Below are 21254 nucleotides of genomic sequence, written 5' to 3' on the forward strand. Positions count from 1 at the left end.
CAGCCAGAGAATCCCCCGCCGCCCCGCCCTCTCCTCCCTGTGCTGCAAGCAGCAGGCGCACCTTGCAAACGGAGGGCGCCCTTACTCCCAGCAAATGGGCGACAGAAAACCGATCGGTGCCTCTGACATTCCCAGGATTCGCTGGCTGATGTCGGGGCAGCAGGAGTACGAGCAACTTTTTTTTTTTTTTTGCCGATGCCTGTGATGCCGCCCCGGGCAACCGCCCGTGTCGCCCGTATCTAAGACCGCTACTGGTGCGTGTGGACTGAGGGGTTCGTCGTGCTGCTCCAACAGGAGTCCGGGAGGTGCGGCGTAGCAACAACGAGCGTGGAGACAAAGCTGGCTTTCAAAAAAAGATTTTTTATTAACAGGAAACTAAAACCGCCGTCCGCTCACCAGTAAAACACACAGTTCCACAGTGGGCCAGGAGCCGGCACCTGTGGGGTCATTACACTTCAACTCAATGAAAAACAGGCCTGCAGAGGGCGCTGTTGCACAGCTGCTCTATCAGCAGATCTTTTGTGGTTTCATACCATCAGTCATTTTCTTTTTGCTACGAGGTCACAACTTTAACAACCTGCAGGGCGGAGGTCATGTGACTCCAGTTTATCAAAATGAAGAGCGGGTGGAGCTCACTCAGGTTCCACATGATGACTCATCGCGGTCAAACAGGAAGGTTGCCGGGCGAGACATCTTTCTCCCAGCATGCTTTGATGATGACGGCATGAACCAAATATGTGGCGATCACATGATTAAAGACAGCGTCTGTCAGCAGAATGCCACCTGCCGTGACTGCGGGTAAACCCCACACGCTTCGGGCCACAAAGCTCTTCCCGCAGGTAGCGACCTCAGGGCTCGCAAAATTTTAAAATCCCCGGTAGCCCTTCGGGCAGGGACTCTTCAGTTTTTGGTAGCCCAAAATAAATTTAAGTAGCCCGAATAAAAAAAGAGCAATTTTTTGATTGATGTTTTGTTTCCGTTACAATATTATACTTTAAAGTATAATATTGCAAAGGAAACAAAACATTAATCAAAAAATAGTTAAAACACAAATTACAACATTGTATAGAAATTACAATCATCAACTCAAATACTTGGTTCTAATTGAACAGAAATTTCTATGAACTTGTAAGAACTGTGTATGACATGAATCCGTCTGTGTCAGATCCTGACTTTGAAATTTCCACTGAAGTCACGGTAAGAGGCGAGTGGAACCAAGATCGAGGCCGTTTGCTTTGTGAAGTTTGCACAGACTGCTACATTGTGCCAGTGGTAGTTCACTCTTTGCAACATAGTAGCTGCTCTAAACTGATTTTCAGGTTTATTTTTAGTTTGCAATTGGTGTTTGTTCTGGGAAAGATATTGCAGACTGAGCAATAATGCGTTTCTAATGGGGGCCTTTCTTAAAATGACTGGTCCCAGTAACAAAGGCGCTTGTCGACTCAGAAATCGAGGGAAAACCAACAACACACCCGGCAGAACATTATGTTATTTACACGGGTGCACATAAGTGGTCTGCATGTGCGCATTCGCTGTCAAAATAAAAGACGCGCAGCAGATAAGAAGTTGCAGCGCGTGTTTGCGTCCATATAAAGGCAGTGTTTTTGTCCTAGAGTGGGATTTTCACGGCACATTCTGCACCACATCTCTGTGCGTTCATCATTTGTTTGAAGCCAGCTCACCTCCTGCAACCACTTGTCCGAGAATACGCGCTTCTTTTGTGGTTCGAACTCCTTCTGACATTTCTTTGGAGGTGGAGGAACATCACAGTAATTGCTTAAAGGAGCTTCTTCGACATCTTTAAGAGTTCTAAACTTTAAGAGTCTGTCCTCCTCCAGAAAATCGTATGTACCCAAACACACGTTGCAACTTCTTATCTTGTGCGTGTTTTTTATTTTGACAGCGAATGCGCACCTGCGGACCACTTATGTGCAGCCCTGGTTATTTAGCTCGTCATATTGCAGCCACAGAAATTCTTTTGTCCATGAAACCATAAAGCTGCACTTTCTTTTTGCCTTATAGTCTGATTTGTCTTAACTTCTCCGTTTTGTGGTAAGCTTTTCTTTGGCTGTCACTTCTTCACCCTGACCTGTCTTATTTGGCTCAGCAGAACTGAAATGCTTTTACACACGCACTCACATAAGCTCAGCGATTCTCTGCGCGATCAACCTCTCACATGTTTAAGCTGCGGGAGATTTCACTTGTCATGTTTGCATAGTAAGCTAACGATTAATAAGACGATGTCAGAGGAATTGGTGCACAAATTATCATCACTCACAGATCAGTGCTGTCGCTCTCTATACACAGTTCGCACGATTGCAAAGTGAAAGCAAAAAACAAGCGCAAATTCAAACGCGACTTCAATATGTCACATATTGACAGTGGCTCACCGATGCCAATGACATAATTACCCAGCTACATTTCTGAAAGAATGCAGAAGCATTGACATATATTTTTCCTACAATAGCCCGACGGACAGGGCAGAGATAGATTTTGGTAGCCCGACTGGGAAAAAAGACTGGCAAAAAAAAGATTTTGCGAGCCCTGGACCTCTACGGCTCCGGCGTCCCAGCGGCTGCTGCACGCTGCTGCATCTTCTGCCTGACGTGAGGCAGCACAGCGTCCCTGTAAAACACCTCCAGTTTGGACACTGTCTCCTCCCACAGCTCGGGGTCAAAGGTCACCAGGACCACAGCCGTTTCCTTCAGGGTGAAGACCACGAGGTCGGCCTCCCGCAGCCCCGTCACCGCCAGCTGACACTGGATCTGAGTGTAGTAGCTGTGGGAGGTCTTCAGGCGGTACACTGGAATCTGGAGGAGGAGGACACGAAATCAGAGAGGAAGAGGCGGAGGAAGAGGAGGAGGAGGAAGAATCAGAGAGGAGGAGGAAGAGGATGATGTGTGTTTGCTACCCCGCCGCGCTCCCGTGTGGCCTCCTCATGCAGCTGCAGACAGAAGGCGGGGTCCTCCCTGCAGGCGTCCTCCACCCGCCTGTGTCTGTGCTTGTAGGGACACTTCACCTCCAGACAGAGCAGCCATTGGCCGCTTCGTCTGTCCGTCACGATGCCGTCAGGACTGGCAGCCAACCAGGGCCTCCGGGGGTCGACGAACAAGCCACAGTCCCGAACGCAGACCTGCTGGCCCAACGCCGAGGACTTCAGCCTCTGTGGGGTGATGTAATCAGTGACATCATCAGCAAATGTTCAATAAAGTTTAGTGTGTAGAAAACAGCAGTGAAGGACCTCCTCCTCGTCCCCAGTTTGTAACGTTCTTGTGATCATTGCGATTTTCTCACATATTTTGTGCGTTTTCTGATATTTTTCACTGATTCTGGTTTTCTTATTATTTTATACACATCTTTCTTTCACGTCACTGGTTTAAAACCATTATTTTCTCTGTTCACTGTTGACCATTACCATAATAATTAGTAATTAGTCATTTATTTGTATTTTACCTGTCAGGCGTCGCACTTTTTAGTCTTTTCCTCGTGATACTGCGCTTCTTTGACTTGTTAAATTAAACTTTAACTCAGAGCGCTCATAATGCCCATATATCCTGCTGGCCGTGTTTGTGAGATGGCGGAGTGTTACAAAGACGCTGAAACACACCTGGTACCTGCGGATGACCTCAGCCTCCATGTGGACCCCCCAGCTCATGGCTCTGGTCTGGACTCTGGGCCCCTCACCTGTCGAGACAGTCAGGTAACCAGTTAATGGCTGACCTCTCGGGATCCTGCACTTGTTACAATAAAACTCACACCAGCAGACGTCCTGGTGAAGCTGCTAAAAGATACATTTATATGGAGTCAGGGTACCAGGTGGTAGAAGGTGTGGCCTACCTGTGACAGCAGCCAGGTAGGAGGTGGGCGGAGTTTTGCTCTTGCCGTTAACAAAGCCGGAGCGAGCGATGCTGTGTGCCACCGAGGCCGTGATCCGGTTCTTCCTCCAAGCGAACCAGTCTGGGTTGTTTCTCTGTCCGCGGGTCAAGACTTCCACCTCCTCCACCACACACCGGTCCAGACGGACACCCACATCCAGGGGCACCTGCTCGGGTTTGGGAGGGGCTGCTGGGGAAGGTTTCTGGGGAGCATCTGGATCAGCAGCAACCACCTCCTTCACAGGTTTCTGTGCCCGTTTCTGTCCTCCTTCAGGAGGAGGTCTCGCAGCCGAGGCAGCTTTTTGGGCGCCGCTGTTTCCTGGATCTGCCTGGGAGTCAGTCCCAGTCTGAAGGGGGCGCGCAGCACCGGGTCTGGTTTTACTGGAGGTTCTGGTTCCAGTGATGCCTTCTGGAGTCTGGATGGAGGGGTGGTATCTGACCTGAGGGAGGACTGGTTTCTGAGCCGTGCCAGTACCTGTGGAAGTCTGCTTGGTGTGGTGGTTCCGCATTCTTGTTGGGTCTTGATCCAAAAGGGGACCAGAAGAGAAACTGCAGGAAAGGAATGAAAAGCAGAAGAGTCTGAATCCAGGAAGCAATAAACGTGATCAGATGAAATAAAATCACGAAACGAAATGAATATCGAATCAAACGGGTAATAACAGATTTTTAACTTGACAGAGTCGACCGAGGCTTTTATTTTGAAGAGTCAGATGTTTCGCCACACATCCGGTTCAAACAGCCGAAACAAACCACGTGATCTCCCGACCCGTCCCCAAGCACATACACTCCTGCCGCCAGACTCCGTTCAGATTTGTGTAGAAACACGGAGCTCGGCGCTCCGGTGGACGCAGGCTCACCGGGAGGCGTTTGAGACTCACGGGGAGTAGCCGCTCTGGTTTTCGGCCCTGACCTCACGAAGGCAGCGTTCATCGATTTTCAGGGAAATCCTTCCAAATAATCAGGCCAACTTTAACGGGCGGTTGCCCGGGGCGGCATCACAGGCATCGGCAAAAAAATCCTGCTGCCCCGACATCAGCCAGCGAATACTGGGAATGTCACAGGCACCGATCGGTTTTCTGTCGCCCATTTGCTGGGAGTAAGGGCGCCCTCCGTTTGCGAGGTGCGCCTGCTGCTTGCAGCACAGGGAGGAGAGGGCGGGGCGGCGGGGGATTCTCTGGCTGGAGCAGCGTCTTTCAAGAAACAACTAAAAGCTCTTATTTTTTAGTTTTTATGCGCTGTTATTTTGTTGTGAAGCACTCTGTGGTCCTTGTCTTAATACAATTTTACTTACTTTTATAATGTGTTCTTAGGGTCCTCGTCTTATGGGAAATAGCTTGATCTCTTGAAACAGGGAAACACAGAAACGGAAGGAGGCCCTAAAGTGAATGAATTTTGAATAGAGTCTGGTTGAAGCCGCTCCGGCTCCTCTGAAAGCACACGGCGAGGTTAGTTCGTGTTTCCAGACCTCGGCCTGTCTGTTCTACGTTCATTAAGCTGTAAACCAGCGGGCTGGCTCCTTATCTAACTGCCAGGTGAGTGAAAGTGTCAGAATGTACCTTACCTGTCTCTGCTGTCGGTCTGAGAGCAGAAACGAAACCGAGTCTATTTAAAGCTTCGCTGACTCATTGTCCCGGCATGTTTCAGCTCAGCCGGCTCCCAATAATCTGGGGGATCATCAATGAATCGTATCAATAACAACCGGAAACTCGGGTTTGGACTTTGTTAATACAGCCACAGTAGACGCTGAACACTCTTCATCATCACTATCACTGTGTACGAAGGACGAGCTGCCGTCAGCCCACCTGTGTGCAGGTCGCAGTCTCACCTGGAGGCGTGGCTTCGAATCCACTTCTGACAAAACGCTTTGCTCTTGTTTGTGTACAATAGTGAAAAACAGTGATGCATAAAAATACCAACCATGCATTTTAATATGCTGATTCAATTCAACTTTATTTATACAGCGCCAAATCACAACAACAGTCGCCTCAAGAGAGATAAGATAAGACTTTGATCCCACAACAGGGAAATTTTTGCGTCACCTCAGCTCAGGTACAGATATATGAAGGAAATACAAAAATACAATTAAGTACAATCAATGGAAAAAAGTAAGATAATACACTATATACAATGGTAGCATACACAGTATGTGATTATGGATATAGTTGGAAATACGGAAGACATAAACTATATAGCTTGGAAGGTCCATTATGCATGAAGTGGTGACCGTGGATGTTCACAGTGTCCAGTGACTTATGACATCGTGATTGAGGAGTTAACTGCTGTTAGACTCGCTTTACATTGTAAGGTAGACCCTACAACAATAGATCCAGAGAAAAACCCAACCATCATTTGACCCCCATGAGCAGCACTTTGGTGACAGTGGGAAGGAAAAACTCCCTTTTAACAGGAAGAAAGTGCTCTAATGATACTGATATGGTCTCTTTCTAGTCCCTGTCAGGACTCTTGCTGCAGCATTTTGGATCAGCTGAAGGCTTTTCAGGGAGTTTTTTGGACATCCTGATAATAATGAATTACAGTCATCCAGCCTGGAAGTAATAATACTGGTACTGTCTCCAGTCTGGTCAGAGCCCGCTAACTGTCTTTGGTTCTGTGTGGTTGGCTGAACCGCTGCTGGCCTCACTGAAGAGAATTTGACAGGAAGTGGCGAGCTCCTGCTCTTTGAGTCCTTGTTCTGTTAGACCTCAGTTTGTGTTGAACCGCTGTGATGTGTCCTCCTGCAGCGGATCATGCGGGTCTCTCGGGTCTCTGCCGGCCTCTTCCTCACTGATCTGGACTCGGCTCTGAACACCAGCGTGTTGACCAGCAGAAATGTCACTCTCATCGTCAACGCCAGTGGGCTCGAGGACATTTCCTACCCGCAACTGGATGGTCTGCAGGTGCTCCACGTCCCCGTCCAAGACCAGCCTCATGCCCCCCTCAGAGAGTACTTCGACCTGGTAACTGAACGGATCAACCAGAACCAAACGGGGGCAACTCTGGTCCACTGCACCGCCGGCAGAAGCCGGTCCTCTGCGCTGATCATGGCCTACCTCATGAGGTAGCCACAGTGCTTTAGTCTCACTTTGACAGTCAGGTTCTGTACTCTGATGTGGTTCTGGTCTCTGTGCTTCAGGTCTCAGGGTCTCAGCCTCCGTCGAGCTCACCAACTTGTTCTGGAGCAGCGACCATTTATTCGACCCAACGCTGGTTTCTGGAGGCAGCTGATAGACTTGGAGAGGACCCTGTTTGGTAGGAACACGGTGAGGATGGCGAGGACACCAGGCGGCGTCCTTCCTGAAGCTCTGGAGGACTCGGACGCTGCAGCGGTGCACTGCCTGAATGTCTGATGCTGGCTGGCTCTGCAGCGTTTTCGGTGTGAAGCGCTCTGAGGAACTGCTTCCACGTGCTCTTCCTGTTGTTGGGAGGAGCTTATAAACCTGTGCATATTTCTCCTGTTCTCTGGGCCTCAGAGTGCTGCTCTGTGATTGGTTGTGGTTTAAATGCCGCTGAAATCATCTGTTTTCTGCAGTGTGTTATGGTGCCAGACGGTTATTTACTTGTAATTTTATGGTACAAATGAAAAAGTCACATGACTGAGCAACTGGTTCAATCAAACCTTTATTTAAAAAAAAAACCCAAAACAAACAAAAAAAAGCATCAGCAACAGTTCAGGTCAGATGCTGCACACAACCCTGCAATCAAGCTGAACTGAGCATGTGCAAGAAACGCGTGAAAACAACGAGTAAGAAAAAGTTTTATCAGGACAGCAGATTGACCACATTAGTCCGGGGGCGGGGCTGTGTGTGTGGGGGGCTGAGGTCTCAGTACTGGAAGCTTCTCTTGGTCTGGATGTCATCGAGGATCTGCTGCAGCTCCTCGTCCTCGAAGCGACCCTCCAAGCTGAAAACACAGAAACCTTTATTGACACAGCAACCGAACAACCACACACACACACACACACACACACACACACACACACACACACACACACACACACACACACACACACACACACACACACACACACACACACACACAGGTGTCGTCATGGAAACACAGCACCGTCACAGATCACTGACGCCACCTGCTGCTGCCGGTTCTGCTCTGAAGTATCTGCAGAACTGAACCAGGACCAGCTCTGGACAGGAAACTGAATCTCTCTGCAGCTGTGTACCTGACTCCGTGGTAGAATTCTCAAACACGTAGCCTAAAGCAGACGACTCGTAATCTGGAGAGTCACAGATTTAGAGGATCATCATTTAGCCTGGAGAAATACACTCAACAAAAATATAAACGCAACACCTTTGTTACTGCTCCCATTCCCCATGGGATGGACGTAGAGACCTAAAATTCATTCCAGATACACAATATAACCATCCCTCCCAAACAGTGGTCACAAATCAGTCCAAATGTGTGGTAGTGGGCACATCTGCTATATTGAGATAATCCATCCCACCTCACAGGTGTGCCACATCAGGATGCTGATCTGACATCATGAGTAGTGCACAGGTGTACCTCAGACTGCCCACAACAAAAGGCCACCCTGGAATGTGCAGTTTTTTGCGCTATTGGGGGTCTGGGGACCCAGAACCGGTCAGTATCTGGTGTGACCACCATTTGCCTCATGCAGTGCAACACATCGTCGCATGGAGTCTATCAGATACAGCTGCTCTGTGACGCCTTAGAGGTTGTCTAAGAGAACATTGGGAGCAACAACACCATGAAGTCCAAAGAACACAGCAGACAGGTCAGGGATAAAGTTACTGAGACATTTAAAGCAGGCTTAGGCTACACAAAGGTTTCCCAAGCCTTGAACATCCCACGCAGCACTGTTCAAGCCATCATTCAGAAATGGAAGGAGTATGGCACAACTGTAAACCTACCAAGACAAGGCCGTCCTCCTAAACTCACAGGCCGAACAAGGAGAGCGGTGATCAGAAATGCAGCCAAGAGGCCCATGGTGACTCTGGACGAGCTGCAGAGATCTACAGCTCAGGTGGGGAATCTGTCCATAGGACAACTATTAGTCGTGCACTGCACAACGTTGGCCTTTATGGCAGAGTGGCAAGAAGAAAGCCATTGTTAACAGAAACCATAAGAAGTCCTGTTTGCAGTTTGCCACAAGCCATGTGGGGGACACAGCAAACATGTGGAAGAAGGTGCTCTGGTCAGATGAGACCAACATGCAAAACGCTGCACATCACTCTGAACACACCATCCCCACTGTCAGATATGGTGGTGGCAGCATCGTGCTCTGGGGGGCTTCTCTTCAGCAGGGACAGGGAAGCTGGTCAGAGTTGATGGGAAGATGGATGGAGCCAAATACAGGGCAGTCTTGGAAGAAAACCTCTTGGAGTCTGCAAAAGACTTGAGACTGGGGCGGAGGTTCAGCTTCCAGCAGGAAAACGACCCTGAACATAAAGCCAGAGCAACAATGGGATGGTTTAAAACAAAACATATCCATGTGTTAGACTGGCCCAGTCAAAGTCCAGATCTAAATCCAATCCAGAATCTGTGGCAAGATCTGAAAACTGCTGTTCACAAACGGTGTCCATCTAATCTGACTGAGCTGGAGCTGTTTCAAAGAAGAATGAGCAAAGATTTCAGTCTGTAGATGTGCAAAGCTGGTAGAGACAGACCCTGAAAGACTGGCAGCTGGAACTGCAGCTGGTTCTACAAAGTATTGACTCAGAGCTGAATAATTACACACACCCCACTTTGCAGTTATTTATTTGTAAAACATGTTTGGGATCATGTCTGATTTTGGTTCCACTTCTCACGTGTACACCACTTTGTGTTGTCTTTCACCTGGAAGTCCAATAAAACTGATTCATGTTTGTGGCTGTAATGTGACAAAATGTGGAAAAGTTCAAGGGGGCGAATACTTTAGCATCCACTGTAGGTAAGTATCGGATTCAGTACCACATTCAAAAGTGACCCAGATTGGATTTGAAAATATTACCATGATTGGATACGGGTCGCAAAGGGTGAAAAAAGTCAGATTTGATGTGCTTTCGCCTGCAGTGTGAACGTAGCTTTGCTATTCTGCAATAGACGTAGGATTCCCATGATGCACTGAGTTTTTCCTTTCCAGTCACCTTTCTCACTCACTATGTGTTAACAGACCTCTCTGCATTGAATCATATCTGTTATTAACCTCTGTCTCTCTTCCACAGCATGTCTTTATCCTGTCTTCCTTCTCTCACCCCAACCAATCACAGCAGATGGCCCCGCCCCTATAAAGCTCCTTGAGGTGACTGTTGTTGTGATTTGGCGCTATATAAATAAAATTGAAATGAACTTTCAAAATAAAGCTGCAGGGCTGGTCAGGTCTGTTTTTATGAAGTGTTTTACGTGGCCCGTGTGAGTGCAGCGTCACACGCAGTGCTCTGTTGTCCAGATTCTGTACAATAAAGTTCAGATTTGTCTCATGAAGCTGTTCCACTGTGCCAAAAATCATTATTTCAGTCATAAACTGATATAAAAAACTGGGGAGGTGGTCACAGGTTCATCCTGTGGGCTCAGACTAAAGCCAACTGTCTCACCCAGCTGACTTGCACAGCCAATCAGGATGAGCCTGTGCCTCCACCTCCACCTGCTTTTCAGTGATCTTTTATTTTTCATCTGAATCGTTCAGATTCAGGGTTAGACAGACACGGTCATTAAATCAGAAGTGTGAACAGGCAACACTTCCCGCCTGTGGAGGAAACACGACCCGTGTATGTAATGGTGGAACGGCAGGAAACGCATCACTCTCCGTGCCCTCGCCTAACTGGTTGTTGTTCCATGGGCTTAATCAGAACGGTCCCATTTGTCACTACCCGATCCGTACTGGAAACCCGATCGGTACCACGCATGTGTGAAAGGCGTCTACTTCATTTCACGATAGTTACAGGTCAGAGTATCTGTTGAGATGTTAACAATAAGTATCTCTTAAAACTTTTGCAATAATGAAACATTCAATACAATGTAGACAAAAACGAAAAATAAAAAGATAGTTACGGATCAGGACTCCCCGATGCTTACCGCGCATGTGCAGATGTTTTCTTCTTCTTCTGTTCGTTTAATGGCAGTTTACTCCCAGTGTACGAGGATACCGCCACCTGCTGACGGAGCGAATGAACCCTATTGTAAACTGAATTAGCGTCATTACAAACGTGTGTTAAATTTGATTTAGTGATAATCGAGTGTGTTTATGCTCGTCTGTGAGGAGAGGATTGTTGGAAAAGTGATGATGATGTCCGCTATCACTGTCAATTGCCAGTAAACACTTCATCTGGCTGCTGAATCTTCACGTGACATATTATAAAGTCTGTATTATTAACTCTGTCATTAGGCGCCATTCTTCTTATTTTACGGCGCTGTTGTTCAATCAGGGGACGCTCTCTGAGGAGAAAAGCATGAATTTGTTTGTAACCGGAGGTGTCCATTGTTTAAATGTCCGAAAAAGAGGCAGAGCTGTCGAGAAATGCTAGGAGCTAACTGGGCGCTAACCGTATCATATTAACTGTCACAGTGTTGGCAAAGAGAGAAAGTGACGTAAGATTTGTGCATGCGTGATACCGATCGGGTTTCCAGTACGGATCAGGTAGCGACACCATCCATGTGATGGTCATGTGACCACGCCCCTCAGCTACAGAGTAAATGGTCTGTGTGCAACGACTTCCTACAGACACACGCAAGGAATTCTTACCAACCCCACTCATGCTGTGATCACCCACCCACAGGTGTGGTTTCTGGATTCCATATGTTGTGGCCATTTTTGTTGAATGTTTATAAAATGCAGTTTGTATTCATTTTAGTTCTTTCTTTAAAGTTGTAAGAATATACTGACCTAGTTTTGTTAAGTACGGCCTTTTTGGTGTTTGGAACATAAAAGGCCGTGACACCAAATGTTTCCACCTGCCGCATCCAACCGGTCACAGCAGATGGCCCCGCCCCTCCCTGAGCCTGGAGGTTTCTTCCTGTTAAAAGGGAGTTTTTCCTTCCCACTGTCGCCAAAGTGCTGCTCATAGGGGGTCATATGATTGTTGGGTTTTTCGCTGTATGTATTATTGTAGGGTCGACCTTACAGTATAAAGTGTCTTCAGGGAACTGTTGCTGTGATTTGGTGCTGTATAAATACAACTGAACTGAATTGAACCTGCCTATGTGTTTAACTCTGCTAGTTATGAACTGTGGAGCAGCTCCTGTACCTCAACACTGCAGCTGTCAGAGGCTTTTATTGTGAAGTTCCTGCTGTGACGTGGATCTGACTTACCTGGGGATCAGGGCTTTGGCCTCCTCTGCGGCTTCTGGACACAGGTTGGCCAAACTGGCGAGCTCGAACTTGTGGAGCTTCTTCTGCAGCAGGAGGCTGAAGACAGAAAGATGACAGGGGTCAGAACCGGATCGCCTCAGACCTGGGTAGGAGCCGGGGCGGGGGCGTACCTGCGCACGGCCGTGATGGTCTCGCGGTTCTTGAAGCGGCTGAAACGGGCCGTGTAGTTGAGGGTCTTCATGAAGACCTCGGACAGCTCCTGCTCGTCCTCGGCGCTCTCGTTCTGCTGCTTTCTGTGCTCCAGCAACATGTGGACCTCCGAGTTCAGCAGCGTCTCCGCGTTCTCGAACTCTGAGGGGGAGGAGGAGGGGTTAACATCTGTCAATCACTCAGCACGCAGGCTCAGAGCAGTGTTGCCAACTCAGTAAGGAAAATCGCTATTGGTTGTGCTAAAAGTCGCTAAATGATGTCATCAAGGCTATTCTATAAAGGCTATTCTATCACCTAATTTGCATAATTGGTCATGCTAATGTAATTGTAACCTACGTTGTTAGAGAGAGAAATAACATCGTGGAAGAGACATAAAGTGAGTAAAAAAACGTCCTAAATGCATTTAGAGTTTATTTAGAACTACAAATTAAATTTCTTTTAGCAATTATTGTTTTTTTTTAATCTCACAATTCCAACCCTGCTCCTTTACCCGGGCTTGGACCGGCAAAAGTGACCCGAAATAGGCACTCTGGTGGAGTTACTGTGTGTGTGTGTTTATAAGTAGTTTTAAACCTTGTGATTAGGGTTGCCAACTCCCTGAAAAATAAATAAGGGACACCTCGTGGCCAGGGCCGGGCGACCCAGTTGTCTTCACCCTTCCCAGTGTGGTGAATTTTCTAGCTCTTTTTTTGTGTGTGAAATTATTTTTTTAACCATTTGACTTGAAGTTGATTTAAGCAGATGCATATTCTATTCTTTGTGATATGAACACATGTGAAACAAATGATCATTTAGCCATTTATTTTTAGCTCAAAATGACAACATTAACACAGTAAAACAGGTCTCTTTCTTAAACAGAAGCCTGTCATGCTTAACTTTTGAGAATATAAGTAAATCTTTCTTTAAAAGCACTCTGTCCTACTTAACTTAAAATAATAGAAAACAATAGAACGAAAAATATTCTTGTAACAGTGCACATTTAGTGCATTTAGTACAATTGGCTTCAGTTGAGGTATTATTTCAGCTTTTCTAATGCTAATCAGCTGCTCCTGTTTGTAAACCCGCTTGTTTCCATGATTACGCATCATAACTCATCATCATTATTCATCTATGTATTACTTTTATGTATTAGTCATCTATTTGTTGTAATCATCTATCCTTGCAGTTGTTTATTACACAAAATAAATTATATTATCACACTTCTGGCCACATAGCGCTGATATTCACTGCACATGCCCATATTAACGTTTTCCAGCCAGGTGTTTTCCTTTTCCCATTCTTCCCTTTCTCTGAGCGAACAAACATTGCTGCTCTAACGCTGGGCTCACACTGTGCGGTTTTAGACCCATTTTGAGTGATCGGACCGATTTTGGCCTTCATCGTGCGTCGTGTAGTATACGTGGGGTAACGAGAAGTGATTAACACCTCACGACCAGCTCCCGATCATCAATCGCTCGTGAGGGTCTCACCACAGCCGCTCACACTGCTCACGCGCAAACGTAAACGTTGGTGAAAAAGATGGAGCAGCACGGCTGTGCAGCGTGTGATCTGGACACAAGCGATGGAGGCACAACTTGTAGAACTTTGGAAAGCTCATCCGAGCCTTTTCGATGTGGCATCACAAAATTATCACGACCACAACAACCGTGAAAATAGTTGGATCTACACTGCTGCTCAATCACAGCTGCCCGATCATGTTTTTCATTAGCAATTTAGCAAAGTTGATGTGGTGGTGTGTCTGTGTGAGTGAAAGACAGAGAGAGCGACAGATTTTCTGTTATAACCTTCATGTTATGGAGGCACAGTGTGAGCACTCAGGTCGCATCAGAGCATCGGGCCGTATAGTGTGAGACTTGCATCGTGACCTATGAACTTCTAACCCCTGCGAGTCAATCGTGCAGTTTGAGCAGGAGCTGAATAACGTGACTGAAAAAATCGCACAGTGTCTGCCCAGCTTTAGGTGTACTGTCATCCGAGACTTGCACCGCAGAGTCGGCGTTTGTTTCCCTGTTGGCCATGCTTCTTGTTGTGGTCATCTGTTGTCTTCCGGTATTTTCTCCGCAAGCGACCTTTCCTCGACCAATGAGATGAGCGGTAATCTGAATTGTCATACTCGAATTGTCATAAGTGTGCTGTCAGCTCATTGGTCACAAAGCAGGAGAGGGGCTGGGAATTATGTTTTCAAACAAAGCGTTAATTCCATTAACATTTATAGACTACTTTTGATTCTCACTGTATTACGGGACAAAGTGCGTCCCTTATTAGCTCAATACGGGACGTGTACTTTTGTTTCTAAATACGGGACGATTCCGTTTTTTAAGGGACGGTTGGCAACCCTACTTGTGATCCACAAAACAGCATAAGAGTAAAAGAAGAACTGACTGCGTTACAGCACCCGCTGCTTGTTGAGAGTAAAAGCGATAAGCGCTTTCACGTCTTTTTTTAGCGATGTTTTTTTAGAAAAAAGTCGCTAAGGGGTCTGAAAACTCGCTAAATATAGCGACAAAGTCGTTAAGTTGGCAGCACTGGCTCAGAGAGGCTTTCAACCTTCAGCCGAACCCACAGACAGCAGCGCGGTCTGTGTACCCGCGTGCACCCACGGACCGCCCGCGCTGCAGGTACTCACCTTTAGGAAAGAGCAGCTGAGAAGCGTCCTCTTCAATATCACCAACATGCGGAGGAGCCGCGCCGCCTCCAGCCGCCATGTCGAGGAGCAGTCCCGGCTACCGGCCGGGGAGTGTGAAGCCGCCCGGAGGGTGAGACACAGCTGTCCGGTCAAGCCTGGCAGCTCGGCAACAAAGCGCAGGTCGGGGGGGAAATCCCGGGGAGAACGGTCGGGGGGTAGAAAGCAGCGCCGCCGCTCCGGACCGCAAGAAAACAGCGAGAACTACTTCCGGGGCGCCCACAGTCACTTCCGCTCTTTGTGACGACATTAAAGAACATTATGAAAAACAGAAGGAGGGTGCAGTTTGTGCCAAAGAGATGACAATATAAAAAAAAATTACATAAAATTAGAGAATCAGGTCGACAGTTCATTTTCCTGTCTGGCAGGGATTCTTTCAAAGTAACAGTCTCTGCTAGCAGCGCCCTCCTGCGGACGGGAGCGGCAGCTTCGCACTGAGTGTCAGAGAATAGTTTCAAGCAGTTTAAATAAGATTATTTTGTTACATGAGTGCCGGAAGCCGCTGAACCCCGACAAAAAGAAACAGAACAGAATCTGTCTCAGCGGTCGTAAAAGGGAGACTGCGTTGGCCGGGAATCGAACCCGGGTCAACTGCTTGGAAGGCAGCTATGCTAACCACTATACCACCAACGCCTGAAGGCAGTGGCGCTGTACCACAATAAAACACACGCAGCATCAGTATGACTCAAAATGGCGTAACGTGACGGCTGTGACCTCACAGTAGGGAGGTCCTGGGTATCACAGAAACTCAGGAGAGGCTTCTCCAAGCACACCGGCCACAAAGTCAACAACCTAGTGTAGCTGTGCAGTACAGCGACGAGAGCTCAGACCTGGAGAAACCAAACAGCCACTTCATAATATCAGCTATCAATTTTATTTCTACAGCACAAAGTGCTTCACAAGTAGTTCATGAACAAGAGAAAATAGAAAAATAACACATGATATAAGGCAAACGCAACATATTTAACATAAAAACAAAACAAACACAAAACAAGCCTGATGGTGCTCAAACTGAACATTGAGTTTCATCAAGCCAGTGTAAAAAACGTGAGTTTCAAGGCGAGATTTGAAACACTGTATGGACTCTGAAGTACGAATATCAAGTGACAAGTGATTCCCAGTGTTGGGAAGGGTACATTTAAATGTATTCCACTACAGATTACAGAATACATGCCCCAAAATGTATTTTGTAATGTATTTGTAACTGAATACTTTGGATTACTTAATCTATTATCATGCTTTTTATAACTACATGAATGTCCTATTGCTGTGTGATTCATTACTGTTACTGAAGGTTACTCTCCACACCAACACCAACTAGATGTTTAAATCTTAATATAAATGAGTAACAGTAGGTGGACATTAGGTAAGGCTGCACTTTTTGCAGCGATCTCGTATAGAAAACTATTTCTGTATCAGTAATATGTTTTCTTTCTGTCTGTTAATAATCATGTGGAACTGCACATGATTATTTGCAGCTAGCAGGTTGTTAATGCTATCCATTAAAAACAGCATGTTAATACGTGGAGATCCTGAAAGCTGCTCCAAAAATGATCAGATTTTATTTGAAATATTTGTTCAGTTCTCCTCCAAACCCCAGCAGCTGTCTGTTGTAGGCTTTGATTGTTTACTAAAATAATAATAAAAGTGTTCTAACATCTCACTGATTTTATGTGTACTGTGTTTATTAAAAGAGATGAAGCTTGTGCTTCTGTCATGTAGTGATTATGCTTAACTGTATGATGCTTATTAGACATTATGAAACAGATGATACATGAAAGTGAATTTTGCCAAAGTGCTTAAGATGCTTTTTTAAATAATTTTTTATTTTTTTTATTTTTTTATTTTTTTCCTGTCCCATTTGGATCTTTAGTCGTCAGAATTGTTGTTTGAAGGCCAAGAAAGATGCCAAGTGGATTTACTTTAACTGGGTGTCAAAGTATTTAATACTTTGGGAGTAAGTAAAAGACTCATGAAATCAATTCAGACGCAGCTGGCTGTTCACCTGCATCTAAAGGTCAAAGGTCACTCTTTGAGGATGCCAGTGTTCACATGTTGGACAGAGAAGACAGACGGTTTGAAAGAGGAGTGAAAGAAGCATCTATGTCCACTGTGAACGACCATCTTTGAACAGAGGGCGGGGCTTACCACACCAACTGTCGGCCATCTGTAATCTGGTCGTCTTAACGCCCACTCACACCTTGGGTCAGTTGATCTCAGTAGGTCACATGATAGGGGGCAGGGTCTTTGAGTGGTGTCACCTGCTGATGACGACACACCCTTTTCACACCTTGGGTCATGTGATGAGCAGTGTTGGTCAAGTTACTTGAAAATAGTAATTAGTTACTAATTACTGATCACTTCTCTAAGAAAGTAATCCCATTACTTTACTTAATTTTCAAAAGTAATTAGTTACTTAGTTACTTTTTAAAAACATGATACACGACCTGAATACGTAATAAAGAACAGACCTTTCAGCCCAATTCTATTTTTCTCCATAATCCATCATATCAAACTGAATCAAATGAAAAAGTCTCTTTTTAAAAAACCCTGAAGGAAATTGGGTTAAGGCTGTGGGCCTTATGCCAGCGCCGTCTTACCCTTACACAAACATCACATGTGGAAGGCATGTCAGAGAAGTATAAATAATAATAATAGCAAATAATCATTCTGTACATCCTATAATTTTTAATCCTACAACTGTTTATAACTTGCATAGTTCACATTTCTGTATAGCTGTATATCTCAGATTCAGAACAGGACACCGTGGGACACAGACGAACCAGCAACAGGCAGGAGAACTCACAGGGCTTAAATACACACACCAGTAATCAGGGGATGAGAGACAGGAGGGCAACACGGCTGGGAGGAATCAGAGCTGACGGGACAGGGGAAACGTGACCTGAACACACTCACGTCAGACAGAGACCTTCACAATAAAACAGGAAACTGACAGAGAATCAGACAGGACACTGAACTTGACAGGCGGACTCATAAGTAGACACAATAACACCATGGACAGACAGAGGGAACAGAGAAGTGGGAGCAGGCAGGCAAAGAACAGAAACCTAACAAATGGCAAAATCACAACAGAATACATACTCGGAATGAACAAAAGCATAAGGAACACAAAACACTGAGTCCACAGACTCAGGACCATGACAATAACCTTTCAAATGTCTTTTTTAGAGTTCTATGAAAATTTTAAGCTTGCAAAGAAAAGCGTCTGGACTTCTTTAAGTTTCCTTGAAGATGTTTCTCCTCTCATCCAAGAAGCTTCTGCAGTTCTAAGAGCAGTTGGTGGAGCGTCCCTTTTTCACATGACTGTAGCAGCACATGTACCTGTTGAGGCTTTTCCATTGGGACAAAGTCGTGCTGGTCAAAGTCGTCTTTCGTCTGAGGCCATTCATGGTGATGGCGTTTTGATGGGACCCTTTCTTTAAGTAGATGTCGGGGGGACTTATTAAGTCAGTAACTGTATAATGACTGATGATGACGAGCCCAAAGATACTTACCTAGACTTTGATGGGTCCTAAATAAAAGACAGAAAAGATGCATGTAAATAAGACATTTAAAAAAGCATCTTGAGAAGCCTGAAAATATAAAGTCAGACCTTCTTTCTAAGTGAGACTCCAAATCCAGTGAATGCCTGTAACTGCCAGGTGTAAGACTTTCAGAACTGAGTGGACCTAAAAATAAAAACCCTTTATGTGTTAATACAGTTGTAAACAATTATTGGTAACGCTTTATCACAAGAGGCTGTGATGTTTATCTTACCTTTCATATGTGAACTAAACTCTGCCTGTTAAAAGTATAAAAAGAGAGTTAAACGGCAATGCTTGGTGAAATTTGTAGAATAAAATCAAATGTATGAATAAGGAAAGCATGTTTATTTTACAGTATTTCTCATAGGACTTAGTTTGTTAAGAGATGGTGAATAAAACGCAAACAACACCTTCTAATAGGTTCAGCATTTTTAGCTACTTACATTTCTAGTGGTCCCGTGCTCTCTGCTGAAATCAAATGACATTAAATAACATGTCAGAAGAGCCTCCAGCATTTTCTGTGATAATCTTTCCAACCAGCAGATGGTGTCATCGCTACACTGTACAAACTGTGGGGTGTTGTTTTTGCTTTACACCATTATTGCAGGGAAAAAGTCACACTGGGTTATCGTCAACTCCAGCAGATCTCTGCTGCCTGCTCAAGGACCACTAGAACCTCTTCAAGGACTTCTTAAACCAGATCAAGGCCATGCATGTTCTCCTGAACCTCTCACAGCCTCCCCATAGAGATCAACAACCTAATCAAGGACCTCCATGACCACCTTTAAGACCTCTGCTACCCCCAAAAGAGTCTCTACCTCCTCCTCAAGGACCTTTCCTATTTTCTCCAGGACTCCCAAACTAAACTAACCATTACAACAGAGAATCCTGTTCTCTGATTGGCTGTCAGCTGTCTATTAAAGACAGAGTCCAGGTAAACCAGTTAAACCTTATATATAAACTACAGCACTACAGGACTGCCTGGAACCTCCTCAATGACCTCTGATGAGTCCTGAAGGACTCACCTCTGGAAACTCTCCAAAGAAAAAACTATGCAGAGAGACAACAGACAATGTAGTTTAGCTTTGTACAATTCGATCTATGAATATGTCACTGATTTCTCCTCACATTTAAACATTTACATTGAATAATACATTATATATGAACATTTTCTGTATGATATAAATCACAGCTCTGTGATGTAAAACATCATCTGACAATTTCATTTTGTTTTGTAATTTTTAAAAGTTTAAATGATGATATTACTTTTCTCATAAAGAGGTAAAGGAAAACAAAAATGTGATCTGGTCAATGAAAACACATCACCAAGATCTGAAAATATTTAACCACGTCTTCTGAGAAAAATAAGAAACATGATCATGCTTTGAAAACTGACAGAGAAAAAAAAATAAAACAGATCAATTCTCATAAAATGTCTAATAATAAATGAATGAATAAAAATAAAATGTGTTTTCATTGGTTGTCAGTATTTTATGTAAAATATAAAACCAATGTAATCCAGTTTGCCTCAATATATTATACATTTTGCTTTACTTTGAAATGTATGTATATAATATAAGTATATGTATGTATTATGAACTTTATGGTACATTTATGACCATATGTCAGGTCAAATCTTATTTTAATTTTACACTACATTTTATTATTTCTTTTTCTTCAACATTTAATTTTCTTTCTTCAGTTTTTTTGATAACTAAAATAGAAATAAAATGGAGCTAAAGATCCCTCTGACACTCATTTTTCACTTCATATTGTTATCGTGTGATCTCATTGTGTTGTGTTTGTGTTTATTTGATCTCAATTATCTATTCTATCTAAATTTTTAGGCAATTGTATCTTTTTATCTGCACCATCACTCAAGAAGCTGTTAAATGGTGTTTCACTGTTTTGGAAACAATGACAAAAAGTTCTGTTCTATTCTATAATGTCATTTCTACCAGTAGAAGAAAACAGAAAACTCTAATGTCTCTACTAAACCTCAGTGTCATCTGACATAAATCAAACAACTGGAGGAAGTTACATTTTAGGAAAGACACAATGTTCATTTAAAAGTTTATAACTTTTACAGGATCTTTCTGAAGCTGTTTTATCCTCATTTGTTACTTTATTTTGTGATTTTCCAACTTTTCCAGAGAGGGGCTCTGTAACAGTGTTTTACCTGCAGTAGAAGTCAGATCCAACCATCCTGCTCTTTGTGTTTTCTTCTCTTCTATTCCTGAAGGGGTGAGTCCAAATCACACAAACAGGTGTCTCTCTCTCTCTCTGTGTGCCTGTGGCCCCGCCCCTCCCTGACCTGCCAGTCCCAGCTTGTCCTCCTTGCAGAACAACAGCGCCCTCTGTTGTTCTGCAAGCAGGTGGTGCATCATTTAGTTCAGGGGCTCAAAAAACTTTTTGATAACAAACCACAGAATTAAACATTGAGCATTATAAATTATTTATGTATATGCAGTTTTTCTATAGTTTTATACTTTGTGCCTTTCTTTTCTCCTTTAATCCTCTTGCTTTTTATTCATTCGTTTCCTTATTTATGTCTGAACTCTGGGGGTCAAAGATAAATGTCATTTTGATATTCTATATGTTCTGAACACATAACAGGTTTGACAATAAAGGTAACTTTAACTCTTTTGACCTTTAATTATTCCTCCTCTGTATAAATTTCA

The 21254-nt window shown here is 44.7% G+C and overlaps 3 protein-coding genes across 9 annotated transcripts; 1 reads left to right on the forward strand and 2 right to left on the reverse strand.

The window, feature by feature from the left end:
* Positions 1–284: 284 nt before the first annotated feature.
* LOC308401777 (uncharacterized protein) lies at positions 285–6610 on the reverse strand. 6 transcript variants are annotated; one of them, XM_080890180.1, is made up of 5 exons: positions 4660–4816; positions 3838–4424; positions 3608–3684; positions 2912–3163; positions 285–2810 (listed from the first exon to the last, which is right to left on the reverse strand). In XM_080890180.1, exons 1-5 carry the CDS (start codon positions 4803–4805, stop codon positions 2553–2555), a joined length of 1320 nt encoding a protein of 439 aa, XP_080746306.1. In that variant the 5' UTR covers positions 4806–4816; the 3' UTR covers positions 285–2552. The 6 variants fall into 6 exon arrangements, with proteins under 6 accessions (XP_080746306.1, XP_080746311.1, XP_080746310.1 ...); XM_080890185.1 differs by lacking the exon at positions 4660–4816 and adding an exon at positions 5167–5270 and having other exon boundaries at positions 291–2810; XM_080890184.1 differs by lacking the exon at positions 4660–4816 and adding an exon at positions 4547–4656 and having other exon boundaries at positions 291–2810.
* Positions 5267–7336, forward strand: LOC308401789 (dual specificity protein phosphatase 14). Its single transcript, XM_080890200.1, has 3 exons — positions 5267–5407; positions 6617–6933; positions 7009–7336. Exons 2-3 carry the CDS (start codon positions 6623–6625, stop codon positions 7220–7222), a joined length of 525 nt encoding a protein of 174 aa, XP_080746326.1. The 5' UTR covers positions 5267–5407; positions 6617–6622; the 3' UTR covers positions 7223–7336.
* Positions 7337–7477: 141 nt separating this feature from the next.
* polr2d (RNA polymerase II subunit D) lies at positions 7478–15229 on the reverse strand. Of its 2 annotated transcripts, XM_080890202.1 has the most exons (5): positions 14972–15229; positions 12306–12486; positions 12136–12231; positions 10902–10981; positions 7478–7775 (listed from the first exon to the last, which is right to left on the reverse strand). In XM_080890202.1, the coding sequence occupies exons 1-4, from the start codon at positions 15048–15050 to the stop codon at positions 10939–10941; spliced, it is 399 nt and encodes a 132-aa protein (XP_080746328.1). In that variant the 5' UTR covers positions 15051–15229; the 3' UTR covers positions 7478–7775; positions 10902–10938. The 2 variants fall into 2 exon arrangements, with proteins under 2 accessions (XP_080746328.1, XP_080746327.1); XM_080890201.1 differs by lacking the exon at positions 10902–10981 and having other exon boundaries at positions 14972–15225.
* Between the last annotated feature and the right edge of the window lie 6025 nt (positions 15230–21254).

This window comes from Rhamphochromis sp. 'chilingali', assembly GCF_963969265.1.
Source record: "Rhamphochromis sp. 'chilingali' genome assembly, chromosome: 8".
Lineage (NCBI taxonomy): Eukaryota > Metazoa > Chordata > Actinopteri > Cichliformes > Cichlidae > Rhamphochromis > Rhamphochromis sp. 'chilingali'.

Excerpts from the sequence above, each read along its gene's own strand:
- polr2d (XM_080890201.1), bottom strand. The coding sequence starts at position 15,050 with ATGGCGGCTGGAGGCGGCGCGGCTCCTCCGCATGTTGGTGATATTGAA. Across the intron at positions 12,487-14,971 it reads TCAGCTGCTCTTTCCTAAAG|AGTTCGAGAACGCGGAGACG; the intron begins GTGAGTACCTGC and ends CCTCCCCCTCAG. Across the intron at positions 7,776-12,135 it reads GCCAAAGCCCTGATCCCCAG|CTTGGAGGGTCGCTTCGAGG; the intron begins GTAAGTCAGATC and ends CTGTGTTTTCAG.
- LOC308401789 (XM_080890200.1), top strand. The coding sequence starts at position 6,623 with ATGCGGGTCTCTCGGGTCTCTGCCGGCCTCTTCCTCACTGATCTGGAC. Across the intron at positions 6,934-7,008 it reads ATCATGGCCTACCTCATGAG|GTCTCAGGGTCTCAGCCTCC; the intron begins GTAGCCACAGTG and ends TCTGTGCTTCAG.
- LOC308401777 (XM_080890180.1), bottom strand. The coding sequence starts at position 4,805 with ATGAACGCTGCCTTCGTGAGGTCAGGGCCGAAAACCAGAGCGGCTACT. Across the intron at positions 3,685-3,837 it reads CTACCTGGCTGCTGTCACAG|GTGAGGGGCCCAGAGTCCAG; the intron begins GTAGGCCACACC and ends CTGTCTCGACAG. Across the intron at positions 3,164-3,607 it reads AGGTCATCCGCAGGTACCAG|AGGCTGAAGTCCTCGGCGTT; the intron begins GTGTGTTTCAGC and ends ATCACCCCACAG.